Raw genomic sequence first — 19,517 nt, forward strand, 5'->3', positions numbered from 1 at the left:
ATAGCTTAAAAATACGGGGTAGACCATTTAGGACAGAGATGAGGAGAAACTTCTTCACCCAGAGAGTGGTGGCTGTGTGGAATGCTCTCCACAGGGGGCAGTGGTGGCCCACTCTCTGGATTCATTTAAGAAGGAGTTGGATAGAGCTCTCAAAGATAGTGGAATCAAGGGTCATGGAGATAAGGCAGGAACAGGATACTGATTAGGAATGATCAGCCATGATTATATTGAATGGCGGTGCAGGTTCGAAGGGCTGAATGGCCTACTCCTGCACCTATTGTCTATTGTCATCTGGCCATTTTCCCAAACCTGGATGGAATAATTTATCTATTTACCCTAACAACTACTTTTACTATTTTAAACAGATTAGTTAGGTCATTTCTTAATCTTCTGCACTTAAGGGAATATAACACTAGGCTATAAGCTTATTTTTTAATTCCAACATAGCACTCTACACATGAAAGTATTCAATAAGTAGAAATTCCAAAGCAGTCGTGAAGGTGGTTGGCGTTAGAAGTTGCCAATGCTAAGATGTGCATGCAAGTCATTCTTCTCAAATTATAATTACAAAACACAAACGGTACTATATCATTGTCTAGTTCGCCTTAATGCATGATACTGTTGGTTTTCATCAAAAAAGGTACTGTTTCCCCATAGGGCCATTTCACAGAGCGCGAATACATTTGCAGATGAAGTCCTACCAACCTCTTTGTCCTTCCTTTCCAAATAATCTTGCTTCTGTTTGCATTCTTGTGTGATCTTCTTAATTTCAGACCCCTACAACAACAAAAAAAGCAATCATTCCGCTGCGTTATGTTAATACAAAAAAGCCCAGGCTTTAAATGTTATATACAATACAGATGTTATTCAAATGAGGCTAGATGGACATCACAGTGGAAATGACTGATTAGATTAAGACAATAAAAGGAGTTATCTTTGCACTCATAAATAAAGAAATCACAGGATGCTCACTCCTACGATTAGTTACACACTTTGCTTCACGTGACTGAAAGCAACCTTCCCCATATGAATCCTCTAATTTTGTTTATGCAAGAAGGTTCATCTAAAACATTAAATGCAAAAGGCAAATCCATACTTACACTAACGTGGTGTTACCCTGCCACATTGTCAAAACTATTGTTATTAAGCAAAATCTGCAGCACAGACACAGACATGCAAGGAATCATAAATGATGCCATATATCCAGTCTGACCCTCTTTCCTTGTGTTAGCTCTTTGATAATGTTATTCCAATTAATTCCACTCCCCTGTGATTTCCCCATAGTCATGCAAATCATTCCCCTGCCAATATAACTTATCTCAATTAAACATTCAGAGCCTGAAATTTATCAGTCTCTAGGAAGTGAGGGAGAAGGCAATGGGAGCTGGTAAAACCATAGGAAGCTGACTGCATCCTACTGTCAGGGAATTTGACAGATGTAAAGACCTAATGTGGGTCATTTCATGGTATCATGAGTCAAACAACCAACATGCATTTGAGAAAAAAAAGTTTCTCAATAGTTTAGAATACACCAGTTTAACCAAGATGCTTATTTTCACCAGAATAAAATGTTATAAATTATAAATAACATCTTTTAGCGCCAAGATGTGTGCAACACTTGCAATTGAGGGGTGCTAAAGTTTATGAAATGCTGTCATAAATAAAATCAAGAATTCTTTCTTGCACCAATCTTCTAACCTTTTCTTTTATTTTTGTTTCCTGCTCCCGACATTGTCTTTCAACAGTTTGAATTTTTCTGGTCATTGGAGCTTGGGCTTCCTTGAGTGCTTTCAGTTCTTGTTTGAGCTGGTCACGGACACGCTTCACTTCCTCATGCTCCTGTCGAGCAACTTCATATTCCTTTTAAAAAAAAGGGTATGGCGTCTGTCATTTATTGAAGGAAATAGATGTAATACTTTCTCCATCACAACAGAGACCACAATAAAACTATGAAAGGAAAAAAAAAGGTTGAAAAGCTTCTAAACACCTAGGTCATCAAAAGCAGGAAAATAGCCAACAATATTACACTCTAAATTAGTTTACATTCACTGAAAATCAACAGCCCTAACATTGTTCTATGAAGCTCTGAAGGAAAATACCATCTCACGTAATTATAAAGTCATAACTTACCACCCAAGGCCTCTTTCTTTCCAGCATCTTTATTTTATCTAAATGTCTCTGTCGTTCATAATATCGCTGCACATCTTGCTCGTTCCGTTCATTCCTCTGCTTCATCTTCTCCAAAGCAACAGACTTTTCTTTACATGTGTTCTACAAATGGACAGAACAACTCTTTTCACATGTTAACAGAAAAAAACGGGCCAAATAATGTTTACAACAAAAACAATATTATTCCTTCATACCTCAAGCTCCTTCTCTTTTTCGCGGTAATTCTTCAGGTCACTGTGAAATTTGTACATTTCCGGTGGGCCAACTGATTTTTCAGTTGCTTCAAGGAGCTCGATTTTTGACATTTTTGCAAACTCCCCAACTTTCTCCTTTAAACATGAATCAAAACAATGGTTAAACTGGACCAAAAAAAACCAAGAAACAAATTTGATTGTTACATGAAGACGAGACTGTGCCATTTAGTAATTTTATACAAAGGTACTGGTGCTCACGATGTCATTAACATTTCTGCGAAGTCAGGAACACCACGAGTGAAAACATATTTAGTATAAGTCGGCAAGACAAACATTTTTATCTCTTGAAAAGTGGTGTATAAAGAGAATCTTTTTTCAGTCTTTGAAAGGATCAACAAGTTGCAATCCTTTATATCTAGCAAGGAGCAGCACTGAAATATTGTCTCTCAAACTGTAAAAGTTGGCAAACAATTTTTGATTGACCACTTTGCTTTTCCTTTTGAATTCAGACTTAGCTTGGAATTTTCAGAATTTAAAAGGTGATTAACAATTTTTTTAAGGGGGGGGTGGAGGTGGTGATGAGCAACGAGAAAATAAGGTCATTCTATGGTCTGGCACTCACAAAAGGTATTTCTGTCCCATGCATATTATCTGCATCAAACTTACAGATCCATAAACACAGAATAGCAACGTTCTGAGTCAAAACTGCAGAATCAATGACCATTCAATAAGAGATCCCAATAAAATTCCCAATACTGAAGCCTGACATCAAACAGTCCGATTTTTATCTCTCACTAACTTTGCCAAAAAGCTTCAAACATTAAAGGGGCAGAAATGAAGAAGAACAGGAAGACAAAACTAAAACCAACAAAAATTTTGCCTGAATACATTTCAGAAAATGTGTAATGATGAGACTTTGTGGAGAAGTAACAAAGCAAACAGGTTTAGAAAAGGACTCTAAAATATAGGTCCAAGGCAGCTGAAAATCTTATCATGGGTAAGTTACAAAGCCAGAAAAGCAGAGCGTGTACCATGCCAGCACTGAAAGGTGAAAAAAATTGGGTCATAGAAAATTACACAGGTAAACAGCTTTGTTAATGTCTGATAATTTATTACAATCCTCATTACTGGCTATGTTTTCTCAAAGCCCTGCAATTTGCTGCATTCAAAAATTTTGAAATTCTGTTTTGATTAACTTGTTAACATCCTCCTTCAGCCTTCAAAGCCTAAGCATGCCCAGCTAGAACGTATTGCTGTGAGGTGACCACTAAGACCAATGGACAACAGAAGATTTTGCTAAAATTAGAACAGGATTCTGCAAACAAGAGTGTTTTGGATGAGTTGATAACTCGGAATTAGTTTCTCTTGCACTTCTTATCTGCCTCTGATATGTGCTTGCTTCTGAAGTAGGCTGCACTGTTGTTTTTGTGTGTATGACTCAGATGCAGCCGACTTGACAAGGCTTATCCCAGGGATTTAGCCAATGTTAAAATTGCTAAATGAACAAATCTTTGTTGAAAATTGTTCAAATAAATTGTGAACAGCACTGATCCTTGAGGGAGCACAATTCCATCCTCCGTCACAATGAACAGTAAGCCTTTGCCCATTATTCACATTTTGTGTCTTTCAGCCAATATTGCAGATCAGATCATCAGGAAGGTGATGAATGGAAAAGTGCAACTTTATGAATCCTGTTCACTCAGATCTTTGCTGAATTCTAAGTTTCAACATAATTTACAAATTCCAACTTAACTTATCAAACTGGTGCAAAACGTAGCACCATACCTGATCAATCTATCAGGCCCAGCTCAAAATCAAGCCCACTACATCTACTAAACCACATATTTGCATTTTGCAAAGCACTACACAGTCAAATACAAGTTAATTTGCTTCTTCACAATCTCCAGATATAAATCTTCACCTACTTTTCACCCACTCTCCTCCAGTTCCCTCTTTGAAACTGGTTTCAACTTCTTGCTATGTTCCTGGATAAATTAAAAATGTGAAGAAATAAATAAATAAAGAAACAGAGAGAGAGAGAGAGAGACAGAGAGAGAGAGAGAGAGACAGAGAGAGCCAGAGAGAGAGAAAAAGAAAGAACAGGAGTGAGGCAGGAAACAGTGAAAGAAAAGAAATCTAAAACAATCAAAAGACATTTTAAAAGAGAGAATCAAACCCACTTAATGTAACGTGACCTCCCATCTACATGCAAAAGCTGCAGTACATAGAAAAAAAGTTGCACCAGGATCAAGTATACTCAGAACTCAAGCCCATTTTTAAAACTTGTGAGAAACCAAACAACTATGCAAAAGGAAAATCAAAGAGCATACCTTTCGCTAAATTAAGTAAGGAACCAACTGGAAATATGGCATCTGACATTTTCAGAGAAAACATTAGTGAGCAATGTTGGTATGGAATATAAACTTTTAGTTCAGAAGGCACATTTGAATCCCAAGATCATGCCAAACATTTCTTGCATTTATTCAGAAGAATTATCTAAAGGGCCTGTTAGCACTATTGTGTAGCACCGTTCTAGAATACAAATCACCTGTCATTAAAAATTATAGTTCTTATGGTAGGTTAACGCTAAATGCAATCAACTGGTGTGAGTGAGGGTTAAATAAGAAGCATGAACAATATTCACCCAAATGCATACTATAGTAATTCTTAGATTTTCCATTTATTTCTGGCATAAACACACCTGTGGTAAAAACTGGCAGAGATTTCCCACTTGGATATTCAAAGCAGAAGTCTGTTCTTCCACCATTTTCTGGGTTGCATGTTCTCCATTGATTTGCCAGACAGATTGATTGTTTAAAACAGAAATCTCTCGACTCACTATAAGGTTGTGTGGACGTTTGTAACTGTAAAAGGCCAACATTTTTATTTCATAAAATTTATTTCATGCAAGAAATTTAGAAACTGAATGATAAAGTTTAGAAAATAATCAGAAAGCAACATTGCTTTAACTGCCTCATACAAATGTACAAAATATATACAAACAGTAAATAACCATTTAGCCCTTTGAACACTATTACCCATTAATTAAGATCATTGCTAATCTGTATTTTAATGTTTATTTTCTCTTCTTGGTTCCATAAGTTAACCTAATTAAAAACCAACACTCTTGGACTTTAAATTTATAATCAACTCTCCATGTCCAAAACATCTGCTTTCTTTCCTTATTTTTTCAGGGGTTTGGTGGTGATGGCAGGCACAGTGAAAGATTTAAGATTTTCCACTACCTGTGAGTGGACAAATATCTCCCAAATGATCTAGCTCAAATTTTATGGTTGCAGCCTCTGCTTCTAAATGTTTACCAGCAGGGGAAATTGTTTTCACTCCATTTACTCTATAAACCCCTTTACTCATATGCAAAGAATCCAAATTTAGTCCGTGCAACCTAATCTACTTCTTTTTATAATTCATATAATTTTATAAATTATATGGTGCAACGACTTCAAACTGAAAGTTGCTATTTATAGCTTCCCAATAACAACTTCCAGGTTCACTCCCCAGTCAGTGCAATGTCCACTGATCTGGGTAGATTCAGTGTAACATTTTGGATTTTTCTTTGAAGAATTCTTCAATTCTTCTTTGCATTCAATGCAAAAAGCTATTGCTGTGAACAGAATTAAATCTACAAGTGAAATTTTCAACTTTCCATGCCATTGAGGTAAAGGATTTTATCCAATTTAATCACAATTGTAAAGATCCAGATGCACTTTCTTCCCCCAACACACTCCCCTCTACTCCAAATGGTGGAATATAATATAGCAAGATCACGGTGGCTCAGTGGTTAGCACTGCTGCCTCACAGCACCAGGAACCTGGGTTCAATTCCCACCTCGGGCAACTGTCTGTGCGGAGTTTGCACATTCTCCCAGTGTCTGCGTGGGTTTCCTCCGGGTGCTCCGGTTTCCACCCACAGTCCAAAGATGTGCATGTTATGTGACTTGGCCATGCTAAATTGCTCTTAGTGTTAGGTGAAGGGGTAAATGTAGGGGAATGGGTCTGGGTGGGTTGCTCTTCGGAGGGTCGGTGTGGACTTGTTGTGCCGAAGGGCCTGTTTCCACACTGTAGGAACCTAATCTAATCTAATTTGTTCAGGTCACAGAGATAACAATATAGCAAATAACCAAATGCACAATACTTAGACTGGCTTGCAACAAAATAATAATACAGTAGCGCCTCGACTTACCAACTTAATCCGTTCCGGCACCCAGTTCGCGAACTGAATCAATTTTTCCCATTGTTTGGATAGCGTAAGAATACTTGGACGGCTGCTCACAGCGCATGCTGTGAGATCACTGAATGAGATCACGCGGGGTCCGAGAGCTTTTGCGTTCAACAAGCGCATAGCAAAGCAGAACAATGAAACCACGTGGTCGCACACGGGCTTTTTGAGTTCGTACCTTGAATTTTGTACGTACGTTGAAGCAAAATTTTACGTACAATCCTGTTCATAAACCGATTTGTATGTGAACGGAGTCGTTCGTATGTCGAGGTGCTACTGTACGCAGAATCCTATTACTTTTCAAAGTATTCAATTATCTGTTTGACTAATAGAAGATGCCTGCACAGCAGGTACTCGCGCTGCCACAATGTGGAATTAGACAGATGAACAAAACTGAGGAAAAGGAAATGTATTCAAAGGTATGCTAAAACATCAACACAAAACAGCAGAGTGTCTACTGACATCCATGTCAGCCAATGCATTAGCCTAAGAGTTAGAGGCAAGGTTGAGGGGGCAACTTGACTGTACCAAATAATTTCTTTTACAACACACACAATTTATAGTATCTCTACTACCAAAACTACATAATTTCTCCAGCTAAATGCCATAAATGGAGGATATTTACGAAGATAGCAGTGCAGTCTCCAGGTGCAGTTGTCGGGAAACTGTCTAATTGACTCCATTCTGGACTGTTATTTGCAGCCCAAAGGAATTCCATGGTTATCCCTTATAACTGAAAATATCATTCAAATAGATGGTATTTCAAGTATGGCCGATTTCATTTATCATTTCCTATCTGATGTGTAAATCAAATAACTTCTTGTTTTCACATCTACAACTGACTGATAGCACTTGACTGTTTGATCAGCAAAAGAAAATTTACACGTTAAACAGTGCCATCATATTAAGTAATTTCTAGTGTTTTTGATTCGAAGTACAAGCAAACAACATCAATGTGAATAAGATAGTAGGATCCCTTCTAGAGCCATGAATGCTTGATTGCGAGAAACAAAATTTTGTGAAAACTCTTGCAAAGACTGAATTGCTACAATTTATTTCAGCACCGCAAAAATTGAGAGAGAGAACATTTGGTCATAGTTACTACTTAGCATTCTACAATAAGCCCATAGAATGTGCTTATTTACTGGTTGAGTGTCAAGGGCTGGTGAAATACAAAGTTGATGGAAAATTGAGATGTAAGGTTCTCTGAGCACTGAATTTCCATGCAGTACTAAATGAGGAATCAGGAAAGACCAAACCAAGGTATTGTAGCGTTACTTTATAGACAAGTTTACATATGGAGCTTCCATTAGATTATACTTACATTTCAAGTTCAATAGATCCTTTGCTATATCCTCGTTTCACATAAAGACCAACCTGCTCAACAAATTAAAAGATGTTAAATTTTAGTAAAGCCATTAGAAATTAATATGAAAATAGATTCAAACAATTAAGAAATAAATTCATTGGATTTAAGTTTACTAATTGCCAATATGAATGAAAAGAACATAATGTTGAAGTGCGAAACAGCTCAGATTACATCTTCCAAATGAGGAGACAGTGGGTCAAAGATCGAATCATCCTAATTATGTTAGATTTGAAACGCACAAGATAATTTCCACTCTCTCAAAAATTAGTCAGAGACTAAAGAAGTCAAACCATTTAATTCTTCATATTGATCACCATCACTTTTATAAGAGAGTATAAGACAAACTTCACGATTAGTCTGTAATGTCATAATAACACATTCCACTTATCTCTTCACAATTCAACACTCTTCAGGCTGCCAAGCAAAGCAAAAGTCAAAATATGACACTTATGTAAACTATACCTAGAACTAATCATCATTTTAAACAGTGAAATTTGGAATTGTGAATATAATATAGTGACAGATTCAAGAAAATAAGGAAGGGAAAAGAAATAATGAATTAAGAAATAAATAAAATAGGAGGAAAAGGTGAAAAATAAACTATTCTCTTTCTATATCTTTAGTAGTTAAAATATAACTCCATGCTTGTTGGACTTTACCATGCCAAAGAGATTGTTTCACAATACCTCAATTAAGACATCACATCATTAATAGGAATGATGTACACAAAAAAGTTAAATGTCAAGTTTAGTGGTTATATATAAAGCAACTACAGAAAATTTATACCAATACATTTGAATTACAAATCTCTTGACAGGCATTATGATAACAGATCATAACCCCCAATCATCTATGGATGAAAGGCACAGTGGTAGTTGTCCAAACCTCTGAGCCAGGCTACCTGGGTTCAAGTCCCACTTGCTCCAGCAAGATGTAATAACATCTCTGTAATAGGTCGGTAAGAAAATATTTATAATAAAAACTTAATTACAATGTGATTTTTAATAGAAGGAACACAATGAAAAAGTGATTGAAAGTATAAATTCTGAGCAATGTCATTCATTGCCTGGACTGTCTGGAAAGCCTGTGTAGCATAACTCAGCCTTGAGGGAGACCATATAATGTTAGTCTGGCAAATGTCACAGAAGTTTCAAACAGAAGAACTTCAAAGGAATAAACGAAATGCAAACTGAACTGCAGGGCATTGTGAATATGACTGAAGTACAAAAAGCAAGAAAGACTTGTCTGTACTTTTCTTGTGGAAGAATAGTGAGGGGTGCCTGTGCTAGCAGACTGTACTATGAGGGTCACAGTGAATAAATCCCTAATTATCCCGATGCTACAGGTAAATAGAAAGGAAGTTTTTCTCTCTTTATATATACCGGAAGCCAGAAAACAAATGAAACTGCCTTCAAAAAGAAATAAAATACTGACATTTCAGCTGATCTGCAAAGCTAAGCGATCAATTGCTTGTCTACTGACATCACACAATATAAAGACACAATGTCTCAGTCTATTCTTTTTACGGAACTCGGACTGATCTGTATACATTTTTTAAAACTTTCATTTTCTTTGGACTTAATCTCACTTCTAATGTGTATTGAAATCTTACCATGCTTAGTAACTAATAAACTCATTTTTCATTAACTCAAGAAAGCCTCATTAAGTTAGTTTCTCTTAACATGTAAACTTATTTGGCTGACAGAAAAGCATCCAGAAGGAAAGGGATCATTTCTAAATTAACTTTGATGCAACCAAGTAGGCAGGTGAACAAAGAAGGGAACCATTATATCCCTTCTCACCTGGGAACTTGACAATTTGGAGTATCAAGCCTACACCTGTAAGAAATTGTGGAACCTTGCCCAGAAACTCATTGGAACACAAATTATCACTACAGTCAAGGTTCTGGAAGAGTGCAGCATCTTGGATGACAAGCTGACTAATGCATTTAGCTGTGTACAATCTGTCCTGATATAACGTGATAGTTCTGTTGAGCGATCCAGTGTTATAAGACATTCATATAATAACGGCACCATTTAAACCAATGGGACCAGAATTGTATTATAACCAATAGAGATAAGGAAAGTTTGCATTCTACAAGTGGTTTAAATTCTTCAATCGTGTTATAGTCAATTTGCAGTGAAGCAGTGTGCAATATAGCAGAACCCATTATGTGTAAACATTGGACATTGCTGACCAATTTGCAGATGATGACAGTGAGTGCTGTTAGCTTCACCACTATATCGATTTCAAAATTCTGTAATATTGCAAACCTGCACAACCAGGAGTGTCATATTTGAAAGATGACAGAAAATTCCCCCTTTTTTAAAAGATAGTGCCCACGTGGGAGAGCAGATTAATATCTCATCTAAAAATGGCACCTCACTGGTGCTGTATTTTAGCGTCAACTTGGATTATGTGCTTCAATTGCAGAAATGAATTTTGAACTCATGATCCACAGAGTCCCTACTGACACTCCAGCAACAGCTGAGAAAGCAGAAGAAATACACCACAAGGAATCTTTTTATAACTTAGTTCTCCAATTTATGAAACTTGCTGTAAAATCAAGTCAGATTTATTACATAAAATATCATTACCTTGTCTCCTCTGCCAATAAACGATGTTTTTCCTGCCAATCCCAGACAAATTGCACAGATGATGCTGGACTTTCCAGTGCCATTGGCACCCACTATCATGTTCAAATTGGCCCCAGGGTGAATTTCACAGGAATCATAAGTTCTGAAAATCAACATATCAATATTCATGTATTTATTTCAGATTTCCACAATCTGCATTACTTTACATTTAATCTAGTGAAATTCACTACGGTAACTTCAGTAATTCTGGCAGCATTCATATCAGGTTACTACTCCAGATGAGGAAGCTGCACTCTTCATTTGCTTTTGCACCTGATAAAGGATCTCATGAGGTTAATTGAAAAATTGTTAAGGTAAGAAAATTCTAGCAGTTTAAAAATGTGCAAGAACAGAATCTCAACTCGTGTTATTGGAAAGCACAACAAACATGCATACTTTAACGTCTTCCAAATTTGAAATTTCTCTGTTGCCCTTTAGACACTTCCAGTGACCTTAATGCATAGCAGTGGAATATCTGGAAAACAACAACTTTTCCAATGGAAACCATATTTTGTATTTTAACAGTTTTAACCATTAAATCAGTCAGTGTTTTTACATACTCAATTTTGTCCTCTCAATATCCAGTTTCCAAATGAATCATAATTAAAAATTCAACAATACAAGTTCCACTGTAGCTGATCAATCATCTAAACACCACTGAGCCCTCGCCATTACAATTAAATAATGTACCATCTTTCACTGCAAACCTTTTGTTTACAGCTTGCATTAAGTATAAATACACATTATTCAGAAAACCACATGGCTCAATGCTAAGTTTTTAAGTAACATAACATATGGCATTATTTTCAATTTCTTCAGCTATTAACAGGGCAATTATTTAATTAAATAGATAAGATTCCAGGAGGACTCATGGTTTCAGTCTGAAATTCTTTTAGCAACTTGAATTACAAATGCAAAGAAAACAATTTTTAACTTTGGATATTTATTCAAATCTGATCAACTGATTTACTTGTCCATCACTTTTTCTGTAACTGTGATTCCAACTGATTACTGTAATTTTTTTTAATTGTACAGTTGGTTCAATCATTTGGAAACATTCATTCCACTTGGTGTCTAATGTCTATTTATTTTTTAAGAAAGAGGAAGATATCCCTCAATTTAACTGACCGACAACTAAGGAACTGATTCACATAAATAGCAAGGCTAAAATTTGGAAATTCACTTGCAGCAATTAAGTACTCAAATCTCAAATAAAGTGCAAAGGCAAGAATTAACTCAACCAATCTATGCAATGCTAAAATGACCACTGTCCATCTCTGGAGCAAATTGCTGACACAAATATGAGAGAGTCAATATTTATGTTTATTGGAAACTGTGCAAACAGTCAGGCACCATAGCGGCAGTCCAGGAATCAACTACAGACCTACAGAATTTTGTGCACTATTACGCCTCCCACCCCTGTTGTACTCTCTTCCATCAGGCAAAAGATACAAATGTTTGAAAACAAGTATCTAAAGATTTGAGAACAGTTTCTTCCCCACTGTTATCAGACTTTTGAATGGACCGCTCATCTTTCTCTGCAGCGTAACACTATAGTCTGCAATCTGTTCTATCACACTGATGTACTTATAAGAGGTATGATTTGTCTGGTTAGCATGGAAAACAATACTTTTCACTGTATCCTGGTACATGTGAGAACAATGAATCAACTAAAACTATGAATTCAGTCCCTTTAATGATCCAGACAAGGTTAGAACAATTCAATAGTATGTCTAAAATTATTACTATTAAATGTTGGAGACGCATTTAGATGTCTTATTGATGACAAACTATCAAATTAAAAGAAACATTTTACACCTTATCACTTCCTTAGACTGAAAATACGTCACAGCAAGCTTTTGTTTTAAAATGCAGAATCACAAGTGAGAATAAACTCAGTAGGCACAGCATCTGCCTCAGTTTTATTATTTTTCATAACTGCAGTCATTCAGTGCATGTGCATAAAATAAAACCTTTCAAGAGTGAATTATACAATTGTCACAAGCAATTCACTATGAAACACTGAGATATTGGTATCTACTAAATTAATGGTGCTATATAAATAGAAGCTGTTTTTATTACTTTTATTGAAAGGTCAAGACCACAGACATAGACAACATTCTGCTGTACTATTGAAGAATCCCACTCCAGAATAAGCTAAGTCTCTCGCCACTGGCATCTACCCAGAAAGGTGGAAAATAGCCCAGGAACAAATCTAATCTGGTCAACTGACCCCATCAGTCTACCATCAATCAGTGGAAAAGTGATGAAGGGTGCCATTAACACCGTTATTACCAATGCTCAGTTTGTGATCCTCCAGAACCTTTGAGCTCCAGACCCATTACAGGTTTGTGAAAACTTGCAAAACAAACCAAATTCTAGAATTGAGTGTAATTCAATTAATAGGTTAATAATTGGCAAATAGCATTCACATCACACATATGCCAAAAACAAAATGACAATTGCCAACAGGACAAAACAAGAAAGATTCAAACTTCTCCAATCTCCAACAATTAGATTGACTTATTAACAAGAAACTCAACTTGACTAGTTATATTAATAGTGTGGCAAAAAAGACAGGTCAGAGGCTGGGAACCTTGTGGCATGTATTTCACCTCCTGACTCTTTACATACAGCCTGTCCATCATCAATGGGCACACATCAGGACTGTGAGGCTTGACACCATACAGGAAATAACAGCCAGCTTGACTGATGCCCCAATTACCACCTTAAAAATTCACTCTTTCCATCACTCGAACGTAGCTGCAGCTGTAGCGTACCACTAACAACTTGCACAAGTGCTTTCAAGAGCATCTTCCAAACATGTCACTTCTACCACCTCAAAAGACAAGAAAAATAGATGCAATGGAACACAATCAAGCTACAGATTTCCTTCCAAGCCACACATCATCCCAGCTTGAAACTACAGGTATATCGCAGCTACTTCACTCTTGCTAGATTTAAATTTTAGAACTCCCTTAACAGGGAAATTAGTGTACCTACACCCTATAGGTCGCACTAGTTCAAGCTGGTGGTTTACCAGTTCCTCCTCAAAAGTAACCAATGATGGGTGATAAACACTAGCTTTGCCAGTCAATAGACATTATTAAATCTAGGATGTGATGTTTATTTATTAGAAACAAAATCAAAAACAAAAAACAGAAATTACTGGTAAAAGGATTCTGATGAAGGGTCAGAGACCCAAAACACTCTCTCCATAGATGCTGCCACACCTGCTGAGTTTTTCCAGCAATTCCTGTTTTTGGTTCTGATTTCTAGCTAGTTTATTAACCAGGTTATCATGCAGGTATAGGGGTCATTGGGAACTTTGAAGTCTTGCTTCTACTTTTAAACTGGTTAGAATTACTATATAAAGTACAAGGTGGTAAATGAAGAAAGTTGCTCTTCTACATTTTGACAAAGGAAAAACAGACAGAATTGGAGAATATAGTTCTGGAATTAAAACTAAATATAATTACCTACTTTCAGTAAATCAGTGACTCGAATGAAAAGGCCAATTATGCCATCTACTGGTTATAACTGATGCACTAGAATAGTTATATAACCAAGTAAGCTGGCTTACTGTTACAAAACAGAAAACATTTATTTTACAGCAACAGATCATTTCGCCCAAGTCTTCTATTTAGAATCTTCGCAAAGGCATCCTTCCATTTAGTTCAGTTAATCCAGTCAACCCATCTAAGATATTGCTCTCTCATCTGTGCTTGTCTAACATTCACTTAAATACATACATACTGCTCACCTCAATGGAATACCATAGTGTTACACTATGATACACTCTCATCAATCTTTGAGTAAACAAGTTTGTTATGAATTCTTTACCAAATTTACTTGTGATCCTCATACTCCAGGTTCCTAGTTTTCATCTCCGTCATAAGTTAGGTTAGGACTATATTCACTGGAATTTACAAGAATGGGGAGTGATCTTAGAAACCTAGAAAATTCTAAAAGGACTAGACAGGATAACACCAAAGAGGATGTTTCCGATGACTGAGGAGTGCAGAACCAGGAGTCACAGTCCAAGAATACAGGTTACACCATTTATGGCTGAGAAGAAGAGAAATTTATTCACCCAGAGTAGTGAGCTTGTGGAATTCTCTGCACAGAAAGTAGTTGAGGCCAAAACACAATGTTTTCAAGAGGAGTTATATATGGCTCTTAGGATGAAAGTGATCAAAGCGCACAGGCAGAAAGCAGGAATATGATTAGATGATCAGCCATGATCATATTGAATGGCTGTGCAGACTCAAAGGGCTAAATGGCCTACTCCTGCTCATTTTTCTGTTTTCTAAGCAGAAACATCTTCTCGACATATATGACCTCAAACATTTTTAAAATGTTAAAATGATTTTGTCTGATCAACCAGGTGCCTTCTACTCCAGAGAAATATTTCAGCTCTCTAGTGGCCTGAGAGCTTGTATGGCCTAGTCTATTAGACTGTCCACAAATAATGCAATAATGTTCAAACTAAATGTAACTTGTATGAATTGTTAGAATTTTTTGGGACTTGTAGATATGACTAACACAAGTTTAATTACCCTGGGCAATTTTAACATCTTGTCTGAATGATGGTACTCCCAACACCAAGGTACCAGCATAGCCCCTGGAATAGGGTTTGAACCCACACTTACTATTTCAGAGGTAACACAGCTTCTACTGAGTCAATGCTAAGATGATTAACTCTTAAAGAGACCAGAGAGGGGAGAACTGGTCCTTCATTAGACAAATATATTGAAGGTACCAGAGGTTGCTGTCAGTTTTACACAGTAATGGCAATGAATGTTAGAAGTTTTGCATTATAACAGTTACCAATTCCAAGCCGTTAAATCCTTGAAACCAAATACTTCCCAGTATGATTCAATTTTGCAAGTACATACAATTGGAAGGTTTTATTTGGAAAGATGAGGAAAAAAAATAAATCCAGCTTTCTGTAATTTTCAATAAGTGTAAATGATAAAAGTAACTGTAAATAAATAAGTTCCAATAACTGCAGTTATATAGCATCTTTAACATAGAAACATAGCTCAAGATTCATCATAAGGAGCTAATCAAACAACAATGGACACTTAGCCAAACAAAAACAATGGGAATGGTGAACAAGAGCTCAGTCAAGGCAAGTTTTAGTTTATTTTGGAGCAAATTAAAAATAAATTTAGTAGCTGCCCCTTTAACCTTGAAATAAAAAATACAAGGTGGTACGATGGCTCAGTGGTTAGCACTGTTCCCTCAAAACGCCAGGGTCCCAGGTTCGATTCTAGCCTTGGGCGACTGTCTGTGTGGAGTTTGCACATTCTCCAAGTCTCTGCGTGGGTTCCCTCCGGGTACTCCAGTTTCCTCCCACATTCCAAAGATGTGTAGGTCAGGTGAATTGGCCATGCTAAATTGACCATAGTTGCTCGGTGCATTAGTCAGAGAGGGGGGGGGGGTGGGTTACTCTTCAGCGGGTCGGTGTGGACTTGTTGGGCCTTAGGGCCTGTGCCCACACTGTAGGGAACCTAATCTAACCTAAAATTAGGTAGCTGTCTTTCAGAAAATTATTTTGGAGATACAGTGTGCATAATATAAGACATGAGCTGGAGTTAATTCCAACATGCTCAGGTAGAACAGTTGAGTATACACCTATAATCCTCAAAGTTTTCTACTGCTAAAGAGTTTTGCTAACCTATCTGTTGGTAAATAATAAATAGCAATTTATTGTCATTCAAAATATCAAGCCTCGCCTCGGATTGAAAAAGGTGATCATGAGTATTCTCTGCCATTTCTTATCCTAATGTAGTGTCAGGTTTCACTATAGAAGAGACAGACGTGGAGCCTCTAACATCATCTCTTCACATAACCAATGCAATTTAGAGCAAATATTAGGATTTTCTTGTTTGAGTGGCATAGTTTATGGATTATGCATTGTTTTAGTCACAACTTCCTTTTTGGCAAATTTATTTTAAAATAATTTCCTAATATGATTATGTAAGACAGCAAAATTTGAAATTACAAAGAATCAATAAGGTGAACCCCCACTAATAATTATTCAGCAAAGCTAGAGAAACATCAAAGGAGAAATTCAAGGATACCCGCAGGGTTACAGAAAAGAGGGCTAAGGTTGGTCGTGAAAGACCAACGAAATCAAATGGCTAATTTCTACTAGATATGCTATGTAATTCCATGCACATATACCTATAATATTCTCAATCATATTTCTCTTCCATTCTCGCGCTGGACACTTGCTGCTCTGCTTTCACTCACAAAAACACATGCTGAAGGCATGGCAAAAGACAAAGAAAATGCATGCAGCTACACATTTTTCTAGCTGTATGGTGTAGATAGGGCGGCACGGTGCCTCACAGCACCAAGGACCCGGGTTCAATTCCCACTTTGGGTGACTGTGTGGAGTGTGCACATTCTCCCAGTGTCTGCATGGATTTCCTCTGGGTGCTCTGGTTTCCTCCCACAATCCAAAAATGTGCAGGTTAGGTGATTGGCCATGCTGAATTGCCCATAGTGTTAGGTACGTTAGTCAGGGGTAAATGGGTCTGGATGGGTTGCTCTTTGGAGGGTCGGTGTGGACTTGTTGGGCCGAAGGGCCTGTTTCCACACCGTAGCGAATCTAATCAAATAATTAAATGTCACCATAGTTGTAAAACTAAACCTAGTTAGAAACAGAAATTAGTATAAGCTTCAAACGAATTCAGTGGAAAGACAAAGGTTGCAGGGAGCAGGCATCATAATATTTGAATAATATTTTTCCATGGAACAATTGTAAGGAGGAAGTTCAACACAAAATATGCAAAAGAATTCTGAACAGTCATATCAGATCTGAAACATTAATCTCTCTAAACAAACTTACACTATTCTACTGAAGTACAACTGAAATGCTAGGAAAAGTATTTACCTTTCAATTAAGTACTTATACGAAATGTCAATGTTTGTTTTTCTTTATACAAGATGCTGTTAAATTATGTGTATTTCTGACACTTGTTATAATCTAGATTTCCAGTATTCATTTCTTTCTATATTGTAGATCATCTTTGTACTGAGTCAGACAGAAGGAAACACAGAACTTGGAAAGAGTTCAAAATTAGAATAAAGGAGCATTCCTCAAGCTCTACGTCCTTTCATCATCCCAATTCTCCTCCCTTGACCACAGTAGCTTCAGAATATAGTGATTTTCTTGTACTTTTTTCAATTTTGTATTGTAAGATCCTACACTGGCTGCAGAAGACCAACAGCCAGTCGCGTTTGTGCTCTTTCTCTGCAAGGGTAATTTACCTAATACCACTAGCCCTGCCTTTATCTCACAGACCTTTAAACACTACTGATAATTATATCCAAACCTCAAGACTGGGGAGCTTTGTAGAACACAGTAGCTTAGTCCACAACTGTGATCCTGAGCCTCCAGTCACCATTCAATTTCAATTCTCTGCCCAACACCAAAACAAACTTACACTATTCTACTGAAGTACAACTGAAATGCTAGGAAAAGTATTTACCTTTCAATTAAGTACTTAAACGAAATGTCAATGTTTGTTTTTCTTTATACAAGATGCTGTTAAATTATGTGTATTTCTGACACTTGTTATAATCTAGATTTCCAGTATTCATTTCTTTCTATATTGTAGATCATCTTTGTACTGAGTCAGACAGAAGGAAACACAGAACTTGGAAAGAGTTCAAAATTAGAATAAAGGAGCATTCCTCAAGCTCTACGTCCTTTCATCATCCCAATTCTCCTCCCTTGACCACAGTAGCTTCAGAATATAGTGATTTTCTTGTACTTTTTTCAATTTTGTATTGTAAGATCCTACACTGGCTGCAGAAGACCAACAGCCAGTCGCGTTTGTGCTCTTTCTCTGCAAGGGTAATTTACCTAATACCACTAGCCCTGCCTTTATCTCACAGACCTTTAAACACTACTGATAATTATATCCATTCCTCAAGACTGGGGAGCTTTGTAGAACACAGTAGCTTAGTCCACAACTGTGATCCTGAGCCTCCAATCACCATTCAATTTCAATTCTCTGCCCAACACCAAAACAAACTTACACTATTCTACTGAAGTACAACTGAAATGCTAGGAAAAGTATTTACCTTTCAATTAAGTACTTAATAGCCTTCCAGGATCACACCCAAATTCCACAATTTTAACAGACATCGCTGCTTTTTTCAGATTGCATCTGTTGGTAATAGTCATTCACACTTCCTTCCAGATTTCTTTACCTGTCCATCATCATTTCACTTTGTCATTTAATCATGCAACCTAACAGACCTTATCTTTTGTTTTTGCTTCCACTCCCCCTTTCTTATCTCTCCAGTCATTTAAAACTGGTTTCATCTTTAGGTTTTTCCAATTATGAAATAAAATTCAGCCAAAAGTGTAACTACTAATGGTTCCCCTCAGATGTTGACTAATTTAAGTGCTTTAGCATTTACCTCAAATTTACAGTTTGATACCAGAACAAAGTATTCTCTCCAATTTGCCTAATCCAAGGTGAAGTCTGCACTTGTTATTGTCTAAATTCTCCTTCAATTGAGTGGAGCGAGTAGAGAAATCACTAAATATAATCAATCTCTCCAGGATTAATTTGACTCTGAAAGGAACCATCTGGCCGCTTTTGTGATTTTGTAATCTGATCGCCGAGCCAGGTTGTGAACAGGCTTGACGCATTTAAAAAACACCTGCACTGAAGGTGAACGCATTGGCAGGCTTTTTAAATGAAATAAAAAATGAGGCACTTCTTTAAACCGACATGTAGCAAGAATCTTTTCATGACACTTCACACACGGAGACACATTTCAGGGGAAGCGAAATAGAGGGATGATGGAAACTTGGAGAAGACTCGTGTAAAAACATGAACTCCACCATGGATCAGTTTGACCTAACGATTTGTTTCTGTACTG

General features: G+C 36.9%; 1 protein-coding gene across 2 annotated transcripts in view; it reads right to left on the bottom strand.

The window, feature by feature from the left end:
* smc5 (structural maintenance of chromosomes 5) overlaps positions 1 to 19,517 on the bottom strand; it is a 62,933-nt gene that overhangs the window by 42,544 nt on the left and 872 nt on the right. For both annotated transcript variants that reach the window (XR_006315499.1, XM_043716602.1), the window contains exons 2-8: positions 10,566 to 10,707; positions 7,924 to 7,976; positions 5,065 to 5,227; positions 2,364 to 2,498; positions 2,131 to 2,271; positions 1,699 to 1,860; positions 706 to 777 (exon numbers count right to left, since the gene is read on the bottom strand). Coding sequence is in view for 1 of the 2 variants with exons in the window: in XM_043716602.1 (XP_043572537.1) it covers positions 706 to 777; positions 1,699 to 1,860; positions 2,131 to 2,271; positions 2,364 to 2,498; positions 5,065 to 5,227; positions 7,924 to 7,976; positions 10,566 to 10,707 (868 nt within the window). In the remaining variant the exon portion in view is untranslated. The remainder of the gene's footprint in view (positions 1 to 705; positions 778 to 1,698; positions 1,861 to 2,130; positions 2,272 to 2,363; positions 2,499 to 5,064; positions 5,228 to 7,923; positions 7,977 to 10,565; positions 10,708 to 19,517) is intronic.

This window comes from Chiloscyllium plagiosum, chromosome 2, assembly GCF_004010195.1.
Source record: "Chiloscyllium plagiosum isolate BGI_BamShark_2017 chromosome 2, ASM401019v2, whole genome shotgun sequence".
NCBI lineage: Eukaryota > Metazoa > Chordata > Chondrichthyes > Orectolobiformes > Hemiscylliidae > Chiloscyllium > Chiloscyllium plagiosum.